General features: G+C 54.3%; 1 protein-coding gene across 2 annotated transcripts; it reads right to left on the reverse strand.

Annotated features, from left to right (window-relative positions):
• Positions 1-68: 68 nt before the first annotated feature.
• Positions 69-18,360, reverse strand: DAP3 (death associated protein 3). 2 transcript variants are annotated; one of them, XM_064638259.1, is made up of 13 exons: positions 18,257-18,360; positions 16,296-16,341; positions 12,098-12,217; positions 9,600-9,701; positions 8,668-8,776; positions 8,151-8,243; positions 6,939-7,069; positions 5,226-5,306; positions 3,611-3,769; positions 2,943-3,002; positions 1,753-1,842; positions 386-503; positions 69-289 (listed from the first exon to the last, which is right to left on the reverse strand). In XM_064638259.1, exons 2-13 carry the CDS (start codon positions 16,335-16,337, stop codon positions 204-206), a joined length of 1,191 nt encoding a protein of 396 aa, XP_064494329.1. In that variant the 5' UTR covers positions 16,338-16,341; positions 18,257-18,360; the 3' UTR covers positions 69-203. The 2 variants fall into 2 exon arrangements, with proteins under 2 accessions (XP_064494329.1, XP_064494330.1); XM_064638260.1 differs by lacking the exon at positions 18,257-18,360 and adding an exon at positions 16,632-16,656.
• Between the last annotated feature and the right edge of the window lie 1,067 nt (positions 18,361-19,427).

Genomic DNA, 19,427 nt, shown 5'->3' on the forward strand with positions numbered 1-19,427 from the left:
CTGACCAGAATTTCGGTCGGGTGTCAGACGCCCCAATTCGCTGTGGCAGAACGTGGAATGTGTAAAACCCTCTTGGGAAAGGCCGTTGTTTAATACCAAATTTGTACAGCGATCAAGGGGAGGGGAGGTTTCCCCCGCGGAGCAGGAGCAGCCCCCCGCCCGCAGCGCTGGGGCAGGGGAAGGGTCCCGGCCCCGTTCCTGCCCTACAGGGGCCCCGCCAGCCGGTCCAGCTGCCGCGGGTTGGAGCCGCTCAGGAACTGCAGCTCCGCCTTCCCGTCCTCCGTGCGAGCTGGGGGAGAGGGAGAGAAAGAAAGAGAGATTTAGAGAGATTTAGAGAGATTGAGAGAGACTGAGAGAGGGCGGGCAGAGCCCCGGGGGCACCGACCTTGCTCGTGCTGCAGCCACCTGCGCTCCAGGTAGTACCCGTAGCAGCTCTCGAACTCCCGGGGGCTGTAGTTGGGCACCAGGATGGGCACGAAGGGGTCCAGGGCGTCAAACCCCTCCTAGGGAAGGGGGAAGGGAGGGAAGGCTGGGTGAGTAACAGCTGGACACAGCCTGCACAGATGTATCTCCACAAACAGCCCCCTAAACGGGGGGGGGGGGGTGATTCTGCCTCTCCGTGGGGTGACTGATTAACCCAGAGCACAAAGAGCTGGAGCTCTGAGAAGGAACTTTTCTGCAGCCTTTTATTTGCTAAGGCGTGGAAAAACATGCCTTAATTTAAGGATGTTTCCCCTCCAAGGTGAATAAAGAAAAAGGGGTTGTTATAATCCTGCAGTTCAATTGTGAGTAACTCTGGTTCCATGAACACAGAGAAGCACCTTCCAGTCTCTTATGCAATTGTATCTGAGTGACCTAATAATGTCCATTAGGAATTCTCCTTCCAACAGGTGCTTAATTTTATCCCATGCCTGGGAAAGGACCAAAAGAAAGTTGAAGATGTCATATTTCCATGGCAACAACCCAAGCACAGCAGCCCTGGGAGGAGGCAGAGGAGAGACTGGACTTTCCCTCGTCAGCCCACCAGAAAGTTCTGAAGGACCTGTAGCTTGGGAATTAGTTGGAAGCTAAAAGGATATGTAATTTTATGGTAGTACAGGTTTTATCTTAGATCTGAACAATTCTGCTTAATAATACTTATTTGGTTTAATACAATTCATTCACTATGAGAAATAAATGGATATTTTCACATTTCTGCAAATTCGCTGGCCAGCTTTCTAACAAAGAGGGCTGTTGAGCACTTCAAGCTTTCTACTGACTCCACACCACTTCCACAATACTTATTTTTACAAGTTTAGCTGAAAGATGGAGGAGAAAGAAGAAAACACATCCAGTTGTTTGTAGCTGATGTGAACCTTTACCAGAGCTCAGTCATGGAATATCCTGAGGGAAGGGAACCACAAGGATCATCCAGTCCAGGATATCCCAACAATCCCACCCCGTCCCTCAGAGCATTGTCCAAACCTTCCTGGAGCTCTGGCAGCCTTGGGGCTGTGCCCACTGCCCTGGGGAGCCTGTTCAGTGCCCACCACCCTCTGGGGGAAGGATTTTCCTGAGATCCACCCTGAGCCTGCCCTGGCACAGCTCCAGCCCTTCCCTGGCTCCTGAGAGAGCAGGGATTGGAGCTGTCCCCCCACACAGCACAGTCTGTCCCCCTGAACAGAACCTGGGCCCCCAACCAGGGGTTTTGTTTCCCAAAGCCAAGAGGAAAAATAAACCCAAAGCAACCCCAAGGGAGGCCCCGGGACTCACCTTGCCCAGCAGCTCCTGGGGCAGGTAGGCAGAGCTGGGTTTGAAGAGCGAGCCCGTCTGGCTGAGGGTGGTCACAACAGCCCCTCCACTCTGAAAGGCAGGGCAGAAACAAACCCTGAGAGCTGCAAGCACGGCTCTGCTTCACAATCAACCCACCAGGAACCTCCTTCTTGGGAGATGGAGCTGCTAGGGCAAGTCCAGAGTGGGCCGTGGAGGTTCCAGGGTGGAGCCCCTCTGCTCTGGAGCCAGGCTGGGAGAGCTGGGGGGGTTCCCCTGGAGAAGAGAAGGCTCCAGGGAGACCTGAGAGCCCCTGGCAGGGCCTAAAGGGGCTCCAGGAGAGCTGGAGAGGGAGTGGGGACAAGGGATGGAGGGACAGGACACAGGGAATGGCTTCCCACTGACTAAGGGGGATGTTGGGAAGGGATTCTTGGCTGTGAGGGTGGGGAGGCCCTGGCACAGGTTGCCCAGAGAAGCTGTGGCTGCCCCTGGATCCCTGGAAGTGCCCAAGGCCAGGCTGGATGGAGCTTGGAGCAACCTGGGCCAGTGGAAGGTGTCCCTGCCCATGGCAGGGGGTGGGACTGGATGAGCTGGATGAGCTTTAAGGTCCCTTCCAACCCAAACCAGTCTGGGATTCCGTGATTCTTTGATCTTACATCAATTCCAAAATTCTATAAAATGGACTTAAAATGCTCCTGACCACGTTAACTCTGCTACTCCAGGTCCATGGGGGCACAGGGAACACACAGCTTGTGTTCCCAGCACTGCCATTTAAACATCTCTTACCTGTAAATGGCTTTGTTTGCAAACAACTGAAATGCTTTTTTAAAAAGGACCTTTAAATCTGAAGCCCAACTTGTGGGAGCTCTGAGCATCCAGGGGACTGAAAAAGCAGGAGGAGGAGTTGACCTTCAGGGACTAAAACTTCTAACCAGTTAAAAAAATCATAAACCCAGATGTCCTAAGGGCTATCAAACACCTCCAGCTCGGGGTCCCACACTGGAATTCAGCACAGGAATTGGGCAGTGCTGTGGATTTGAGCTGTTCTCCTTCTCTTTGGGTGATCCCAGAAGCACTGATGAGACACCAGCACTGGTGGAGACCCAGCTGGGCTGCAGAACCTGTGGCCTTTGGGCCTGGGGTGGCTTTAGTGGCTGAGAGTGACACCCCAAAAGGCCCAGCCTGGAACTCACCCAGTCGTTCATCACCATCTTCCTCAGGTTGTGCACAAGTGTCAGCTCCTCTGGAGACACCTGGGGAACATTTGACACATCAGCTTTGGGGTTTTTTTTTCTGCCAGCAGCTTCTGCCTGACACAGGAATTCCCCTCCCCTCCCTCCCATCAGCCCGGGAGGACCCTCTGTGTCCTTCAGGCAGGTTTTTCCCTGGGAGGATCCTCTGTGTCCTTTGGGCAGGTTTTTCCCTGGGAGGATCCTCTGTGTCCTTCAGGCAGGTTTTTCCCTGGGAGGATCCTCCGTGTCCTTTGGGCAGGTTTTTCCCTGGGAGGATCCTCCGTGTCCTTTGGGCAGGTTTTTCCCTCGGCCCTGCAGCTCCAAGCCCGAGCATTGGCTGCAGAGGGAACCCCCCAGGCCTTCGCTGCTCTAACAACACCCCCCAGCTCTTCTGCCTTCAGGAGGGACCTTCCTTCCCCAAAAACACGGGCCTGGCAGGGAGGGACCGTCCTTCCCTAAAAACATGGGCCTGGCAAGGGAGGGACCGTCCTTCCCTAAAAACACGGGCCTGGCAGGGAGCGAGCATCTCATCTCCCAGGGATCACTGATGAGCTGAAGCTGCACAAACCCCCCTCCCCTGCCCCTGGCCCCGTCAGCAGGGCAGGAGGGACCCCCAGCCCCGTCCTCACAGGGCTCTTGTCCTCCCTCCTGAGCGTCGTGCGGCCCCACAGCGCGTTGACCCCGTCCACGGCCACGAGCAGCCGGAAGGTTCCGAGGGGGCTCTGCTGCTTCAGCTCCCTCAGCACGACCCCCACGGCATCACTGGCAGTCCTGACCCGTGCCAGGCCCTGGGGAAAGGGAACAGGGCTCAGTGTGGACTCCTGGCACAGTCCTGACCCGTGCCAGGCCCTGGGGAAAGGGAACAGGGCTCAGGAAAGGGAACGGGAACAGGGCTCAGCAAAGGGAACAGGGCTCAGGACAGGGAACAGGGCTCAGGACAGGGAATGGGGCTCAGCACAGGGAACAGGGCTCAGCAAAAGGAATAGGGCTCAGCACAGGGAACAGGGCTTAGCACAGGGAACAGGGCTCAGGACAGGGAATGGGGCTCAGGAAAGGGAATAGGGCTCAGGACAGGGAATGGGGCTCAGCACAGGGAACAGGGCTCAGCAAAGGGAACAGGGCTCAGCACAGGGAACAGGGCTCAGCAAAGGGAACAGGGCTCAGCAAAGGGAACAGGGCTCAGCAAAGGGAACAGGGCTCAGCAAAGGGAACAGGGATCAGCAAAGGGAACAGGGCTCAGCAGAGGGAACAGGGATCAGCAGAGGGAAGAGGGCTCAGCAAAGGGAACAGGGAACAGGGATTGGCAAAGGGAACAGGGCTCAGCAAAGGGAACAGGGCTCAGCAGAGGGAACAGGGCTCAGCAGGGCTGGCCTGGCACGGGGTAACGCAAAGGGGGTCTGGGCTGCCCCTCCTGGGGGGAAGGAGGAGAAACCAGCAGCAAGAGGGGACACGGGGGGGTCAGTGGGGACACAGAGGGGACACAGAGGGGACACAGAGGGGACAGGAGGCCCAGGGAACACAGAGGACACACAGAGGAGACAGGGGGAACACGCTGGGGGAACACACAGGGGACAGGCAGGGGACACAGGGGGGACACGGGGGGACACACAGGAGACAGAGGGAACACAGTGGGAACAGGAGACACACAGGGGACACACACAGGGGACATGGAGGGACACGAGGGACATGGGGACACACAAGGGACACAGGGGACACAGGGGGACACAGGGGACACAGGGGGGACACACAGGGGTCATAGGGGGGAAACACGGGACACACAGGGGGGACAGGGGACACAGGAGACACACAGGGGACATGGGGACACACAAGAGACACACAGGGGACACAGAAGGGAAACATGGGGGGTACACAGGAGACACAGGGGACATGGGTGACACAGGGGACACAGAGGAGACAGGGGACACACAGGGGACACAGAAGGGAACACACAGGGGAGACACAGGGGAGACACAGGAACACAGGGGACACGGGTGACACAGGGGGGACACAGGGGGGACACAGAGGGGACACAGAGGGGACAGGAGACACGGAGGACACACAGGGCATACACAGAGCACATACACACAGATCCATCACATCCCCCATGACGTTTTTTGTCCCCTTCCCTTTCCCAGGACTCCCATCCCTCAGGGCTCCCGGAGCTGTTTGCTCCCCACACAGACAGGGGGATCTCCTGGCTCCAGGTGGGGCCCCCCAGGATTGTCCCTGTGGGTTATTCCTCACCTGCTCCACCACCTCCCCCAAGGGCCTGCCCTCCTCGGTGCTCTCCCGTTTGCCCCACACGTATTTCCTCTGGGTTTTTATCTGTGGGAAGAGAACTACAGTGAGACTGGGGAGGAACTGGGGCAAAGGATGGATTCCTGGTTCTTCCATGGAATCACAGGATCAGCCAGGCTGGGAAAACCCTCTGAGATCACCAAGTCCAGCCCTTGCTCCAACCCCACCAGCCCGTGGCACTGATGCCACATCCAGTCTGGGCTTAAAATCCTGCAGGGAATGGAGGGTGGGGACTCCACCCCCTCCCTGGGCAGCCCATTCCAATGGCTGAGCACTCTCTCTGGAAAGAATTCCTTCCTAATGTCCAACCTAAACCTCCCCTGGCTCAGCTGGAGCCCCTCCTGTCCTGCTGCTGGTTCCTGGGAGCAGAGCCCGACCCCCCCTCCTGTCAGGAGTTGTGCAGAGTGGGGAGGTCTCCCCTGAGCCTCCTCCTGTCCAGGCTGAGCCCCCCCAGCTCCCTCAGCCTCTCCTCACGGGAATTGTGCTCCAGCCCCTTCCCCAGCCGGGCTGCTCTTCCCTGGCCCTGCTCCAGCCCCTCCATGTCCTTCCTGAGCTGAGGGCCCAGAGCTGGACACGGCCCTCGAGGGGAGGCCTCCCAGGGGCACAATCCCTGCCCTGCTCCTGCTGCCCCCTGATCCCGAGCCAGGTCAGGATCCATCGGCCCTCTTGGCCCCCTGGGCACACTCTGGCTCCTGTTCAGCTTCCTGCCCATCCCAAATCCCAGCTCCCTTCCCCCTCTGGCCCAGCCCGGGGGGCTGCCGGGGGTTGTTGTGCCCCTGGGCCTGGTTGAACCTCATCCCGTTGGAATCAGCCCCTGGATCCAGCCTGTCCAGGTCCCTCTGCAGAGCCCTCCTGCCTTCCAGCAGATCCACCCCCAGCTTGGTGTCCCCTGCACGTTTGTGATGGTTCACTGGATCCCCTCACCCCGATCATCAATAGAGACATTGAACAGGACTGGGCCCAACTGGGGACACCCCCAGTGCCCAGATCCCCCCTGGATGCAGCTCCATCCCCCTGGACACACCCCCAGTGCCCAGATCCCCCCTGGATGCAGCTCCATCCCCCTGGACACACCCCCAGTGCCCAGATCCCCCCTGGATGCAGCTCCATCCCCCTGGGGACACCCCCAGTGCCCAGATCCCCCCTGGATGCAGCTCCATCCCTTTGGGAACACCCCCAGTGCCCAGATCCACCTGGATGCAGCTCCATCCCCCTGGGGACACCCCCAGTGCCCAGATCCACCTGGATGCAGCTCCATCCCCCTGGGGACACCCCCAGTGCCCAGATCCCCCCTGGACACACCCCCAGTGCCCAGATCCCGCCTGGATGCAGCTCCATCCCCCTGGGGACACCCCCAGTGCCCAGATCCCATCTGGATGCAGCTCCATCCCCCTGGGGACACCCCCAGTGCCCAGATCCCCCCTGGATGCAGCTCCATCCCCAGCACCCCTCAGGCTCTTGACCCAGCAGGGAATGTCCCTGCCCAAGCCATGGGCTGAAGCTTTTCCAGGGCAGACGATTCCCAAGGCTCTGCTGAAGGCTGGGCAGACACAGCCACCCCTTCCCTCACCCCCAGGGTCCCCTGGGCCTGAAAGGACATTGTGGGGGGGTCAGGCAGGACCTGCCCTTCCTAAACCTGCCCTGGTTGGCTCCACAAACCTCTCTCAGGAATCGTTCGTTGGTGGTTTTGAAGTTCTTGAGCCAGGCCGAGGCCTGCAGAGGCTGATCCAGCCGCTCCTTCTTGTAGGAGGACTGCAAGAGCTCCCTGCAGTTCTTCACCCAGAGATGAGCTGGGAGCAGAAGGAAAACAGTTGGTTTGCATTGTTTATCTTTTTTTTTTCTTTTTTTTTTTTTCCAGTCAAAACAATGGTGTGAGGTGGGGGAGGTTATTGCTTGTCCTTATCCTGCTACACTGGTAAGGAAAGTCAGAGAATCATGGAATGGGTTGGGTTGGGAGGGACCTTAAAGCTCATTCCACCCCCTGCCATGGGCAGGGACACCTTCCACTGGCCCAGGTTGCTCCAAGCCCCATCCAACCTGGCCTTGGACACTTCCAGGGATGGGGCAGCCACAGCTTCTCTGGGCAACCTGTGCCAGGGCCTCCCCACCCTCCCAGGGAGGAATTTCCTCCTAATATCCAATCTAAATCTACCCTCTGTCACTTTGAAGCCGTTCACACTTGTCCTGTCCCTCCATCCCTTGGAAATAGTCTCTCCATCTTTCCTGTAGCTCCTGCAGGCACTGGAAGGCCACAGTCAGGTCACCCCAAAGCTTCTCTTCTCCAGGCTGAACAATCCCAATTCTCCCAGCCTTTCCTCCCAGCAGAGCTGCTCTGATCATCCTGGGGCCTCCTCTGGACTTGCTCCAACAGCTGCATGTCCTTCCTCTGCTGGGAACATGGAGCTGGAGGCAGCACTCCTCCAGCTTTACTGGAGGACTCTCCCTTGGGAGCAGAGGATCCACACAGACCCACACACTGGGGAAAATCAGACTGACTCAAACCCTGTGTGAGCTAATTATTATTATTATTATATTATATTTTATTATCATAATATATAAAATATATATTATAATATTATAATATATTATAATCTAATTATATTATAATAGTATAATTATATATTATATTATCCAAATCTTCATTTGCAAAGCCTAGCCATGATGATTATATTATAATTATTATTATTATTATATTATTAATAATAATTATTATGCTCTGCTTTATTTGGGGGTTTTGTGCTTTATAAACCTTTTCTAGGGGAAAACAAGGGTGATTTGCTGTGGCCCCAGCCCACAGCTCTCCCTGGGAGCAGCATGTCCCGGAGCAGCAGGTGTTTGGTGTGGGGACAGAGGGGACTCTGCTGTTCTCACCGTCGGGGATGTGCAGCACCAGCCAGCCCTGCCTGGAGCAGAAGTGAACCACGTGGCACAGGGTCATGGTCTTCCCTGTTCCCCTCTCACCATCTCCAACAGGCACTGTCAAGGAAAGTCTCCAAAAACCACTTCAGCTCACACCTTGTGCTCGTTTTTTTCAGGACAGGCACTGAGGGGAGTCCAGAGGTTGTCAAAGCAAGGGTGACGTTCCATCCAGAGACAGGATGGGGCTCCTTCCCCCTGCATCCCACCCCGCTGGGCAGAGCTGAGGAGCCCCCTCCCCTCAGCAGTGCTGCCCAGCCCTCTGCAGGGAGGGATGTGCCACGAGCCAAGCCGGGGCAGAGGAAAGGTCTCCAAGCCCCAAACGTCCCGAGGTGCTCGGAGCCGAGCGCTGAGCACAGCCCACGGGGCAGAACCAGCTCCTGGAGGCTCAGCCCGGCTCAGAACATCACCCTCCCTGCACAGACAGCCTGGGTTTCAGCTGCATTCCCCCTCAGGGGGTGGCCAAGGATACAGATGACGTATCTGACCGCGGGGTGGGCGAGGTTGGTGCCCCTCAGGTAGGCGAAGAGCTCGAGCGCCGGCCTGCGCACCATCACACAGGCCTCGTTGAAGGTCCGGATCTGAGGAGAGGAGCAGAGAGGGACTGAGCACAGCTGCTCCCAGCTCTGCCCCATCGCTGCCTGGGGGCTCTGAACACCCCCAGCCCTGCCCTCCCTGCCCGGGTGTCAGGTCGGTCGAGCCGGTGAAGCTGCGCTGCTTCCCAAGGACCTTCCCGTCCTTTCCGTGCCTGGAAACCCTTCCCAGGATTAGCTGCTCCATCATCTGACAGATTGAGGTGCAGCCAAGCAGCCTGTCCATGAATCCAGAGCCAAGGGATGCCCCCAGGTAAGGAAGCTGCTCCCAGCTCACAGAGCCCGGCTCCATCTGTCTCACCACAGAAATCAAGGCACTGGGGTTTTTTTGTTGCCCCCATAAACTTGATTTCATCAGACAGCCTGTTTCACACAGAAACATAACAGTGGCAAACATTTCTGTAATTCAGCAGGTGCTGGGGAGTCAGGGATGAAAAATATGGGAATGAACATGGCCCGAGGTGGGATCCTGGAACTCTGCAGCCTCTCCTCCGGGTGGGCTGACTCGTCCCTTTTAGGTGTTGGAAATAACAGTCAGGACCAGGGATAACTGCACTCCTGCAGCAGGTCATCCCTCTTATTCCAACAGGGGAGCATTGTAGCTGCCAAAGGATCTGGTTCTTCCCACAGAGAATCAGGGAATGGTTTGGAAGGGACCTTAAAGATCATCTCGTTCCGACCCCCTGCCGTGGAAAGGGACACCTCCCACCAGCCCAGGGTGCTCCAAGCCCTGTCCAGCCTGGGCTTGGACCCTTCCAGGGATGGGGCAGCCCCAGGACCCTCCCTCCAAAGCTGCTCCAAGCTGGAGTACCTGCTGCTGGAAGCGGTAGGGGAGCCCATGTGGGAACACGGCCTTCACCTCCTCCAGGGGGATGTTGTAGTGCCGACCCTCGTGCTGCTCCGTGTGCTTGGCCTGCCAGGGGAGAAGGGGAACTGTCACACTCTGGCCCGGACAGAGAAGGGAGGATGGAACAGAGAGGGAACACTCAGTCAACCCCAGCAGTACCCACTCACTGGGATCAGAGCACAGAGCAGGAATTGTGGGGTCAGGACACTGTTGGGAGGTGCTTTGGAAGAGCCAAAAGAAAGGAGCTCCCACCTGGCACTGAACAATGAAGGGATTCCCTGAGCTCCTGTAGGAACCTCCATGGATTCCTCTCACCTTCCATCAGTCCCCTCGTCCTTCTGGTCCCCCCACACCTCCACAGCAGCTCTGGAGTTCCCTGTGGAGCCCCCTTTACTTTTTTTGGTGACAAAACGATGTTTTCTGCCTCAGCAGCAACTCCCAAGGTGCCACTTGGTCACTGCTGTTGGAGGCTTAAAAAAACCTCCCAGTCTCTTTCCTGGGGCAATAATTTCCAGTCCCTTGCTGTGACCTCAGTGATCAGGGTTATTCCTGCACCGGACCTGAATCCTTCTGCATTTATCTCTAGTGAATACCTGCAGATCTGACTGTGCACTACAAGAAGGTGTTGCTACTGAAACATGAAAATTTAATACCTATTTCATGCCTTGTTTTTCCCTTTATCGTCTTTTCCTGCCATGCAATACCTGCAAAGCACTTATTTATTTCCTCTTGTTCTAGTCATCAGATTTTGTGTCTAATTGGGACAGCATATACAGGACATTTTGTATATATGTATATATATATAATATATATATTCTGCAGCCCTTCTTGTGTGACTTCCAGCAGTTTGGTGCCAAGCTTTGAAGCTTCTATCATGTCCTGCTTTCTGCACTTTTCCATGGATTTAAAGTAAAAAAATCCTCCTCTTCATTCTTGTGCATGTCAGTCTCTTATGTGTATGTATATATATATATATATATAAAACCAACAAATATAACAACTTCCCTGTTTTCTTTCTTTTTGAGCAGCTGGGCCTGGGTGTGATTAGTGCCTGTTTGGCCAGGCGTTCCCAGGGCAGGTCAGGGTGTCCTGGGCTCCGTGGTTTTCCTGGCACAGCCGTGGGATTCCAGGAACTCCCAGCTTTGGCCAGAGGAAGGAACCATTTGGTAACTCCAGCAAACCACTGGGCTGCTGGAGCTGCCAAACTGGTGCCTGCTGGTCAGGAAACCTTTGCACCAGGAAGGGTGATTTCAAACCCTGGCTTTCCAAGAGGTGCCCTGCTGCAGGGAGGGGTCACTCGGGGAGATCTGGGAACTGGGACTCCAATCTTTTCCCCATCAGAGCTCATTTCAAACTCTGGGCTCCCTGGGGTTTTCCTGCACGTGTTGGACACAGATTAACTGCGTTTTTTTCATGGCAGTGTCACCTCTGGGCTCAAACAGTGGACTCCAGAGCCCGTTTTCACTCTCAGCTTCATCCCTGACTTGCTGCATAACTTCAGGCAAATTCCCTCCCTCTGCAAAGTGGGTCACGGTGTCTCTGCCCCCACCTTCAGTCGCTCTGAGCTTTGCTAATGGAAAGGTACAGAAAAGCCACATCTTATGAAAAATTTCGTGTTCATCTGGCCTTCTCAATCCATTTTTCATGGGCCTCCCTGGGGTGCAGGTTTGCTGCTGGAGCGACCCAGGGAGCCCCGGGGAGGCCGAGCCGACGGAGCAGGACGCGGTGGCCGCCACCAAAAGCCACCAAAAACCCCGGGCACATCCAGCCAGAATGCCAAAGCCAGTTGCCTGGCAACGTGAAAGGCAGGCACAGGACAGAGGGGGGACAATCACTGCCATCTGGACTCTGCTGTGCAATCCATAGACACGGGGTCACGTGCGGCAGGATCATCTCCCCGCTGCCGTTTCCATAGAGACCCCGGAGGAATCGGCACCGAGAGGCTCCAATTACAGAGGCAGCAGAAAAGCACCTCAAAGGCTCCTTCCATTCCTTTATTCCACTTCATTTTGCATCCCGAGACGGGGAGTGTGAGGCTGGAATTGTGATGCTGGGGGGCTGTGCCGGGCTGAGGGTCGTGGGGGCTCGGGGGGTTTTATCCCCTTCGTGGCCAATTCGGGGAGGTTGGTCAGGGAGGAACAACCCTGGAGTTGGAATTAATGGTGTCATCAGACACATCTGAGCTCCTGCAAAATACAGATGGACCTCACATGTACAGCTTCCTCTGTGCAGCTCTAGAGAAAGGAATCAATGCTCGTTCCCAGGGGCTTTCGGGCAGAGCAGCCCCGCCCTGCCCTGCCCAGCCGCGGCCGTTCCCGTGGGATTGCATCCCTGCTTTAGGGCTGTGTACCTCCTCCTCTGAAACAACACAATCCCCATCAGCATTGCTGGCCCCAGCACATCCTGGTGGCACCCAGGCCTGGCTGTGTGACAGGGACAGGGGTGTCACACAGGGGACTCACCGGGTCGCTCTCGCTGGTGTGGAAAACCGCTCGGGGCCTCTGCGGGGTCGGGACATCCTGGCTGGCAACGGAGCTCAGGCACTCCTTGGCTGCTGTGGGGAGGCCACAGCCCTGCTCCAGCTAAGGGAAAAACAAGGCAAACACACAACAAACCTCTCAGCAGCCAAGGATTAGCGGGAAGAAAAACACCCAGTGGGTTTGTTTTGTGCGCTCGTGGCACGGCACGTGCCAGCCAGAACTGAGCTCTAATTGCAATTAGAACGAGAGCTCATCATTAGCATGTCAATTCATTACGAAAACATCACGCTGTAGAACCAGATTGCACATTTAGATACCTGCACCTAAACCATTCCCACCTGAACTCGCCTCAGCTGAGCCAAGCCCTGCGCCCGAGTTCTTCCCTGCAAGATTCCTTAAGATTCCCAAGTCCAGCTGTCGAGGCCCCACTGCTGGGAAGTGCCCACCACGTTTCTGCCCCCACTGAGGAATGGTAGTTAGCACCTCGGAAACTCAGGCTGCCTGGTAATCCATAATCACCTCAATTACTGAGGGATTAGTGCAGCTCTGCCCACTATTTGATGTTTATAATTACACTCCCCTGCACTGTTTTCCCTGTGTCCCTGCATCCAGGCTCTGCCATTAGAGAAACCAAAACAGCCAGCTAAGCTGATTAATTCACTGCTGCCCAGACAGGCTGCTGAATCCTGCCCGGGCAGCCCAGCCAAAACAGGCAGGAGAGGGAGCAGTGGCAGCACAAGCATTTTATTCTGTGGTGGTGAAAGCAAACACAGGCATTTGTCACTGATTTGGAAAGTGCATCCTCCAGAGAGGCTCAGGGAGGAGCTGAGCCCCTCTCAGCACTGACAGGGACACTTGCAGCTGAACACAGAGCCAGCAGTTTCCCTGTTCTGTCTGTCCACACGGGAGCAGCAGGAACCAGAGCTCAGAGCCAGGGCCAGCTGCCTCAGATCTCCGTGGCATGACACAGCTCTGCTGCCACCCCAGTGCTCCCACAAGGGCTCGGGAGAAGGTGGGATTGCCCCACATTCCCTGTCCAGCACACACTGGACTCCTGAGTCAGCATTTCAGCACTTGCTGTCCCGTGGGGGAAGGAATTAAACCAGTTTGGAGCCCACAGCAGATCCCTCAGGGACAAAGTGCTGCAGTGGGAATGGGGAGATCACCCAACAGCCACTGGGGTCATCACTCTCTTCCCTTGTTCCCACATTTCCTCCCCAAACCCAAATGATCACTCAGGATGGTTTATTTGGCTACCTTTAGCCCAAAGTCCACAGAAGTGACCATTTACAGCCCAGAGCAAGGCCCAAAGATGTCAATTTAACACAGGAATAACCAGAGCAGGCAACTCTTGGCACCTGTTCACCCAGAAAACGTCAGCCCTAAGCCATTCCCAGCCTGGAATCACAGTCCTCCTCACTTTCCTTGAGCAGGTTGCCCAGAGAAGCTGTGGTTGCCCCATCCCTGAAGTGTCCAAGGCCAGGCTGGACAGGGTTTGGAGCAAGCTGGGCTGGTGGAAGGTGCCCCTGGCCATGGCAGGGGGTGGCACTGGGTGAGCTTCAAGGTCCCTTCCAACCCAGACCATTCCATGACTCCATGATCCCACATTCCCTCCTTGTCAAGGCTCAGGTGAGGCTCTGGGGCTGTAAGACCCCCTTCCCAGGAGTCCCCCCCAGATCCTTGTCCCTGAGCTGTGCAGCCACGAAGGGAACCGAAGCAAGGATTCCCCTCTTGCTTGGTGCTGAGTTTTTAAGTGTGTCCTCACACAGCCTTTGGCTGAACAATGTTCCCTCAAACCAACACCCCCAGGTATCAGGTTTTAGAAAGCCCAGTCTCAGACCAGGACCTGGAATCCCTACGGGACACAATCCAGTTCCCAGCGAGTTCTCTGAGGGAGTGGAATTCAGGATGATTGACAGTGTGAGGAGGACTTTGCCTTGAAGTTCAGTCCTCTGGTTCTGCAACCAAAACACATCAAATTTCTACTTTTCCATCAACAGAGCGAATCCCATCCCTGAATGACTCCACCTTTCTCCTGGAAGGACACTGGTTTACAGTGTCACTTGGAGCTTTAACAGGTCTTTCCCAAAACCTCTGTGTGGCCTTCAGAACTTTCCCTTCGTGGGCTGTGGCTCCAGAAGCAGCTTCCAAGAAGCTGGAGACAGGAAATCCTTCACCTCTCCAGTGCTGCCAAGTGAACACGAGCCCCTGGAGCCGTGAGCAGGATCCTGCTCAGGGTTATCCCAAGTTTCAGAGACACAGATTACCTGTGATTTACAAAATCCATGCAGGAATGTGTGGATATTTAACAGGCTGCAAGGAGACCTTCAAGTGACCCAGAACAGCCCTGGTAAAACATATTCTGATTTTCAGAGCAGCAACACGTCCCTCCTCTTCGACAAACAGCTCATCACTGATCCCTGGAATGCCAGAAACACCCCCAGCCCTCCCTGCCTCCTCTGCACAGCAAATCCCAGCACGTTCCTCAGCTCCCCTAAAGCTGTTTATCCCGGGAGTGGGTTTCTGAGGGCGAGTTTCCATCTGCCAGAGGACACAGGAGTCTCCCGACGGGGATCCCTGAAATGGCAGCGGAGCATCACGTGGTGCCCGGGGATTTATCCGGAGCCTGGAGCCCGTGAGGTGGAGCTGTTCCCGCACGTTCCCAGGATCCCAGGCTCTGGGAAGGGCCGGCTGTGCCCTGCAGGATGCTGTTCCCGCACGTTCCACGGGATCCCGGGCTCTGGGAAGGGCCGGCTCTTCCCTGCAGGATGCTGTTCCCGCATGTTCCACGGGATCCCAGGCTCTGGGAAGGGCTGGCTGTTCCCTGCAGGATGCTGTTCCCAGGATCCCGGGCTCTGGGAAGGGCCGGCTCTTCCCTGCAGGATGCTGTTCCCGCACGTTCCACGGGATCCCGGGCTCTGGGAAGGGCTGTTCCCTGCAGGATGCTGTTCCCGCACGTTCCACGGGATCCCGGGCTCTGGGAAGGGCTGTTCCCTGCAGGATGCTGTTCCCGGGATTCCAGGCTCTGGGAAGGGCTGTTCCCTGCAGGATGCTGTTCCACGGGATCCCGGGCTCTGGGAAGGGCCGGCTGTTCCCTGCAGGATGCTGTTCCCGGGATCCCGGGCTCTGGGAAGGGCTGTTCCCTGCAGGATGCTGTTCCCACATGTTCCATGGGATCCCAGGCTCTGGGAAGGGCCAGATCTTCCCTGCAGGATGCTGTTCCCAGGATCCCAGGCTCTGGGAAGGGCTGTTCCCTGCAGGATGCTGTTCCCACATGTTCCATGGGATCCCAGGCTCTGGGAAGGGCCAGATCTTCCCTGCAGGATGCTGTTCCCAGGATCCCAGGCTCTGGGAAGGGCTGTTCCCTGCAGGATGCTGTTCCCACATGTTCCATGGGATCCCAGGCTCTGGGAAGGGCCAGATCTTCCCTGCAGGATGCTGTTCCCAGGATCCCATGCTCTGGGAAGGGCCGGCTGTTCCCTGCAGGATGCTGTTCCCGGGATCCCAGGCTCTGGGAAGGGCTGTTCCCTGCAGGATGCTGTTCCCACATGTTCCCGGGATCCCGGGCTCTGGGAAGGGCCGGCTGCTCCCTGCAGGATGCTGTTCCCGGGATCCCAGGCTCTGGGAAGGGCTCTTCCCTGCAGGATGCCGTGGGCAGGCACAGCAGCAAACCAACCGGCTGGAGCTCCTTCCCCCGGGAAGCCGTTCCAGACACCCCTTGGGCTGAGCGATGTTCCCTCAAACCAACACCACCAAGGGTCACGTTTTAGAAAGCCCAGTCTCAGACCAGGACCTGGAATCTCTACGGGACATGAGCCAGTTCCCAGCGAGTTCTCTGAGGGAGTGGAATTCTGGAATTCCAGGAGTGGAACTCCTGGGGGAAGGAAGCTCTCCGGGGATCCCAGGGCTGCTCCGAGCCGGGGCATAGATGATTTTAACACGCTGGGAAAAGCACTGAGCTGGTTTTTAGGCTCAGAAAATGAAAAAGGGGAAAGGTTCTTTCCCCAGACAGGCTCCCCAGGTCCCGGCCCCGAGGCTGCCAGAGCTCCAGGGGCGTTTGGACAACGCTCTCAGATGAGAAATATAAGAAAACTCTCATTTTTTACAGCTGTAAATGGCCATTCCAGGCCGTGGGACAGCTGAAATATTGGGAACACCACGAGGCTCTCACAGGACTCACCTTCAGCGAGCGGCAGGCCAGTCCCTTCAGGCTTCTCAGCATTTTTCTGTAGGGACACAAGTGGATATTTTAGGGGGTTTTTATTGTGCTTAATGTACCTTGTGCTGGGAGAGAATAGTTCCATGTCAAGGCACACAAATAACCCAGGCCAAGGGTCAGATGCTCTGCAGCCATCCAGGGGTCAGCATCGTTTGCCTGATAAAAACCACCCCATTAATTACACGGCCCTTTCTTCAGAAATGCATTTGCACAAAAAAAAAAAAACCCTCCGTTTCTAAATCAAGGTATTTCCCTTTTTTTTCCAGAAATACAGTTACCAAAAAAAAAGAAAAACCACCTTAATTTGTGAATCAAGGTATTTCATTCATCTGCTGAGGAGAACAGAGTCTTTTGTCAGGGAAGGAATTTTGGCTGCAGCTAAAAGAAAAGTTAAAAGATGCAAGAGCTGCAGGGGTGATTATTGTGAAGAAACTGGAATAATGCAGACACTGAAGATGCTTCTAATTTTTTTAACTTTCTGTCCATGTTTTAAACTCTCTGTCCATTTTTTAAACTCTCTGTCAATTCTTTTAAACCTTCTCTTAATTTTTTACACTTTGTCCTTTTTCTTTAACTTTCTATCCATCTCTTTCAAACTCTGTCCTTTTTTTAAAACCTTCCATCCCTTTTTTCAAACTTTGCCCTCTTTTTTTAAACTTTCTCTCCATTTTCATAAAACTTCCTGTCAATTTTTTAAACTTTACGTCCATTTTGATAAAAACTTTCCGTCCATTTTTTAAACTTTTTGCCCATTTTTTTTAAACTCCCTGGTAATTTTTTTAACTTTCTTTCCGGTTTTTTTTAGAACTTCGTCTTTTTTTTTTTTAAACTTTCTGTTAATTTTTTTTTTAACTGTTAAGTTTTATAAACTTTCTGTCAATTTTTTAAAACTTTCTGTTCATTTTTAAAGGTTTTTTTAAACATTCTGACAGAATCCACAGAAGCCTGTGCTCTTTATTATTTATATTATTTATATATATAAATAGAATATATATATTTATATATTCTTTGTTTCTTATATTATAAAGATTTCTATATGAAAAAAATACATTTATATATTCTTTATCATTTGTTTTATAAGAATTTCTATATGGAAAAGATATATTTATATATTATTTATTATTTATAGTATTTAAAAAGATTTCTATATGAAAACGCATATACTTATATATATTTTTACTATTTATATTATTAATAAGGATTTCTTTATGAAAACATATATACTTATATATTCTTTACTATTTATATTATTTATTATATTTCTATATGAAAACATATATATTTTGTGTTCTTTATTATTTCCATATAGGAATATATATTTATATATTATTTATTATTTATATTACACATGAACATATTTCTATATTCTTTATCATTTATATTAATTATACATGAATATATTTCTATACTCTTTATCAGTTATATTACTTATACATGAGTATATTTCTATATTCTTTACCACTTATATTATTTATATATTTATATATATATTTATATATATTTATATATATATTTACATATAGATTTATATATATATTTATACATATATATATTTATATATATATGTATGCATTCTTTATCACTCATTTAATTTATAAGGATTTCTATAATTTAAATTTAAAGAACTAAAAACCACGCCGATAACTCCCCCCCCCCAAAAAAAAGGCGAATTTTCCGCCATCAACCCGCAACCTCAAAAGTTAAAATACAATAAACCCCCCCCGGTTGTTGCGGAGTCTCTGCCGAGCCCCCCCCGGTCCCCCCCCGGTCCCTCCGGTCCTCCCGGTGCCCCCCACGTGCTTCCCGCTCCCCCTTCCCGGGACTCCCCCGGGGCTCCGGGAGCGCCCCGGGAGGGGCCGGGGGCGGCCCCGAAGGGTCTCCGAGGGGTCTCCGAGGGGGGTCGGCGGTTCCCCCGCACTCACCGGACCCGCCGGTGCCGGAGCCACCTCCCGGTGCCGCCCCCGGGATGACGCGCGGCCGCTACGGGGGCTCGGAGGGACAGCGAGGGCGTGGCCGGGGAGGGGCGTGGCCACAGAGGGCGTGGCCAGGTGGGCGTGGCTCTCTGCGCCCGTTAAAATGTTGGTCGCGTTAAGATGTCAATCGCGTTAATTGGCTGAATTTCGGTTTCTCCGCGGGCCGCGCGGCTCCTCAGTGTTCGATTTTTTTGCGCGTTCTTGGTTCCGTTTCCGGCTTTTCGCCGATTTAATCGATAATTGAAGCCGCGGGATCGCGGGATGGGGCAGGTTGGGAGGGACCCGGTCCCACCTCCCTGCTCAGGCAGGATCATCCCGGAGCACACGGCACAGGGATGTGTCCAAGATGGCTCTGGAATATCTCCAGGGACAGAGATTCCACACCCTCCCTGGGCAGCCTGTTCAGCGCTGGGGCACTGCCCAGGGAAGTTCTTCCTCGTGCCCGGGTGGAACTTGTGGGCATCAGTTTTGTGTCCTGTTTTTGGGCAGCCCCGAGCAGAGCCTGGTCCATCCCTGCAGGCACTGACACGCCCTGGGGAGGTCCCCTCTCGGTGTCCCCTGGTCACAGAGATGCTCCAGCCCCTTCAGCATCCTCCCAACCTCCCCTGGACCCGCTCCAGGAGCTCCATGGCCCTCCTGTCCTGAGGGGAACTGGCCCCACACTCCAGCTGTGCCCCCCAGGGCTGGGCAGAGGGGCAGGATCACTCCCTGACCTGCTGGGAATTCTCTTCCTGATGCCCCCCAGGACCCCCCTGAGGGCACAGTGCTGGCTCAGGGACACCTTGTTTGTCATTTCCTGAGGAGTTGTCCAGCTCCTCAGTGTCAAACTGTTCATGTCTACTGCAAAAGCTGTTCATGGGTTCCTTGCCAGGTTTTCAAGTATTGACAGCTTAAATCTGTGCTTCTGCAAAGGCTTTGCATTCCATAGAGTTGTAGAAACATGGAATGGTTTGGGTTGGAAGGAATCTTGAAGATCATCTCATTCCACCACCTGCCATGGGCAGGGACACCTTCCACCAGCCCAGGTTGCTCCGAGCCCTGTCCAACCTGGCCTTGGACACTCCCAGGGATCCAGGGGCAGCCACAGCTTCTCTGGGCAACCTGTGCCAGGGCCTCCCCA

This window comes from Pseudopipra pipra, chromosome 29 (assembly GCF_036250125.1).
Source record: "Pseudopipra pipra isolate bDixPip1 chromosome 29, bDixPip1.hap1, whole genome shotgun sequence".
Taxonomy (NCBI): domain Eukaryota; kingdom Metazoa; phylum Chordata; class Aves; order Passeriformes; family Pipridae; genus Pseudopipra; species Pseudopipra pipra.

Coding starts and splice junctions, on each gene's coding strand:
- DAP3 (XM_064638259.1), bottom strand. CDS start 16,337: ATGCTGAGAAGCCTGAAGGGACTGGCCTGCCGCTCGCTGAAG. Junction 8,244..8,667: donor CGCGGTCAGATACGTCATCT/GTATCCTTGGCC, acceptor TGCCTGTTGGAG/ATGGTGAGAGGGGAACAGGG. Junction 7,070..8,150: donor GGTGCTGCACATCCCCGACG/GTGAGAACAGCA, acceptor TTCTGCTCCCAG/CTCATCTCTGGGTGAAGAAC.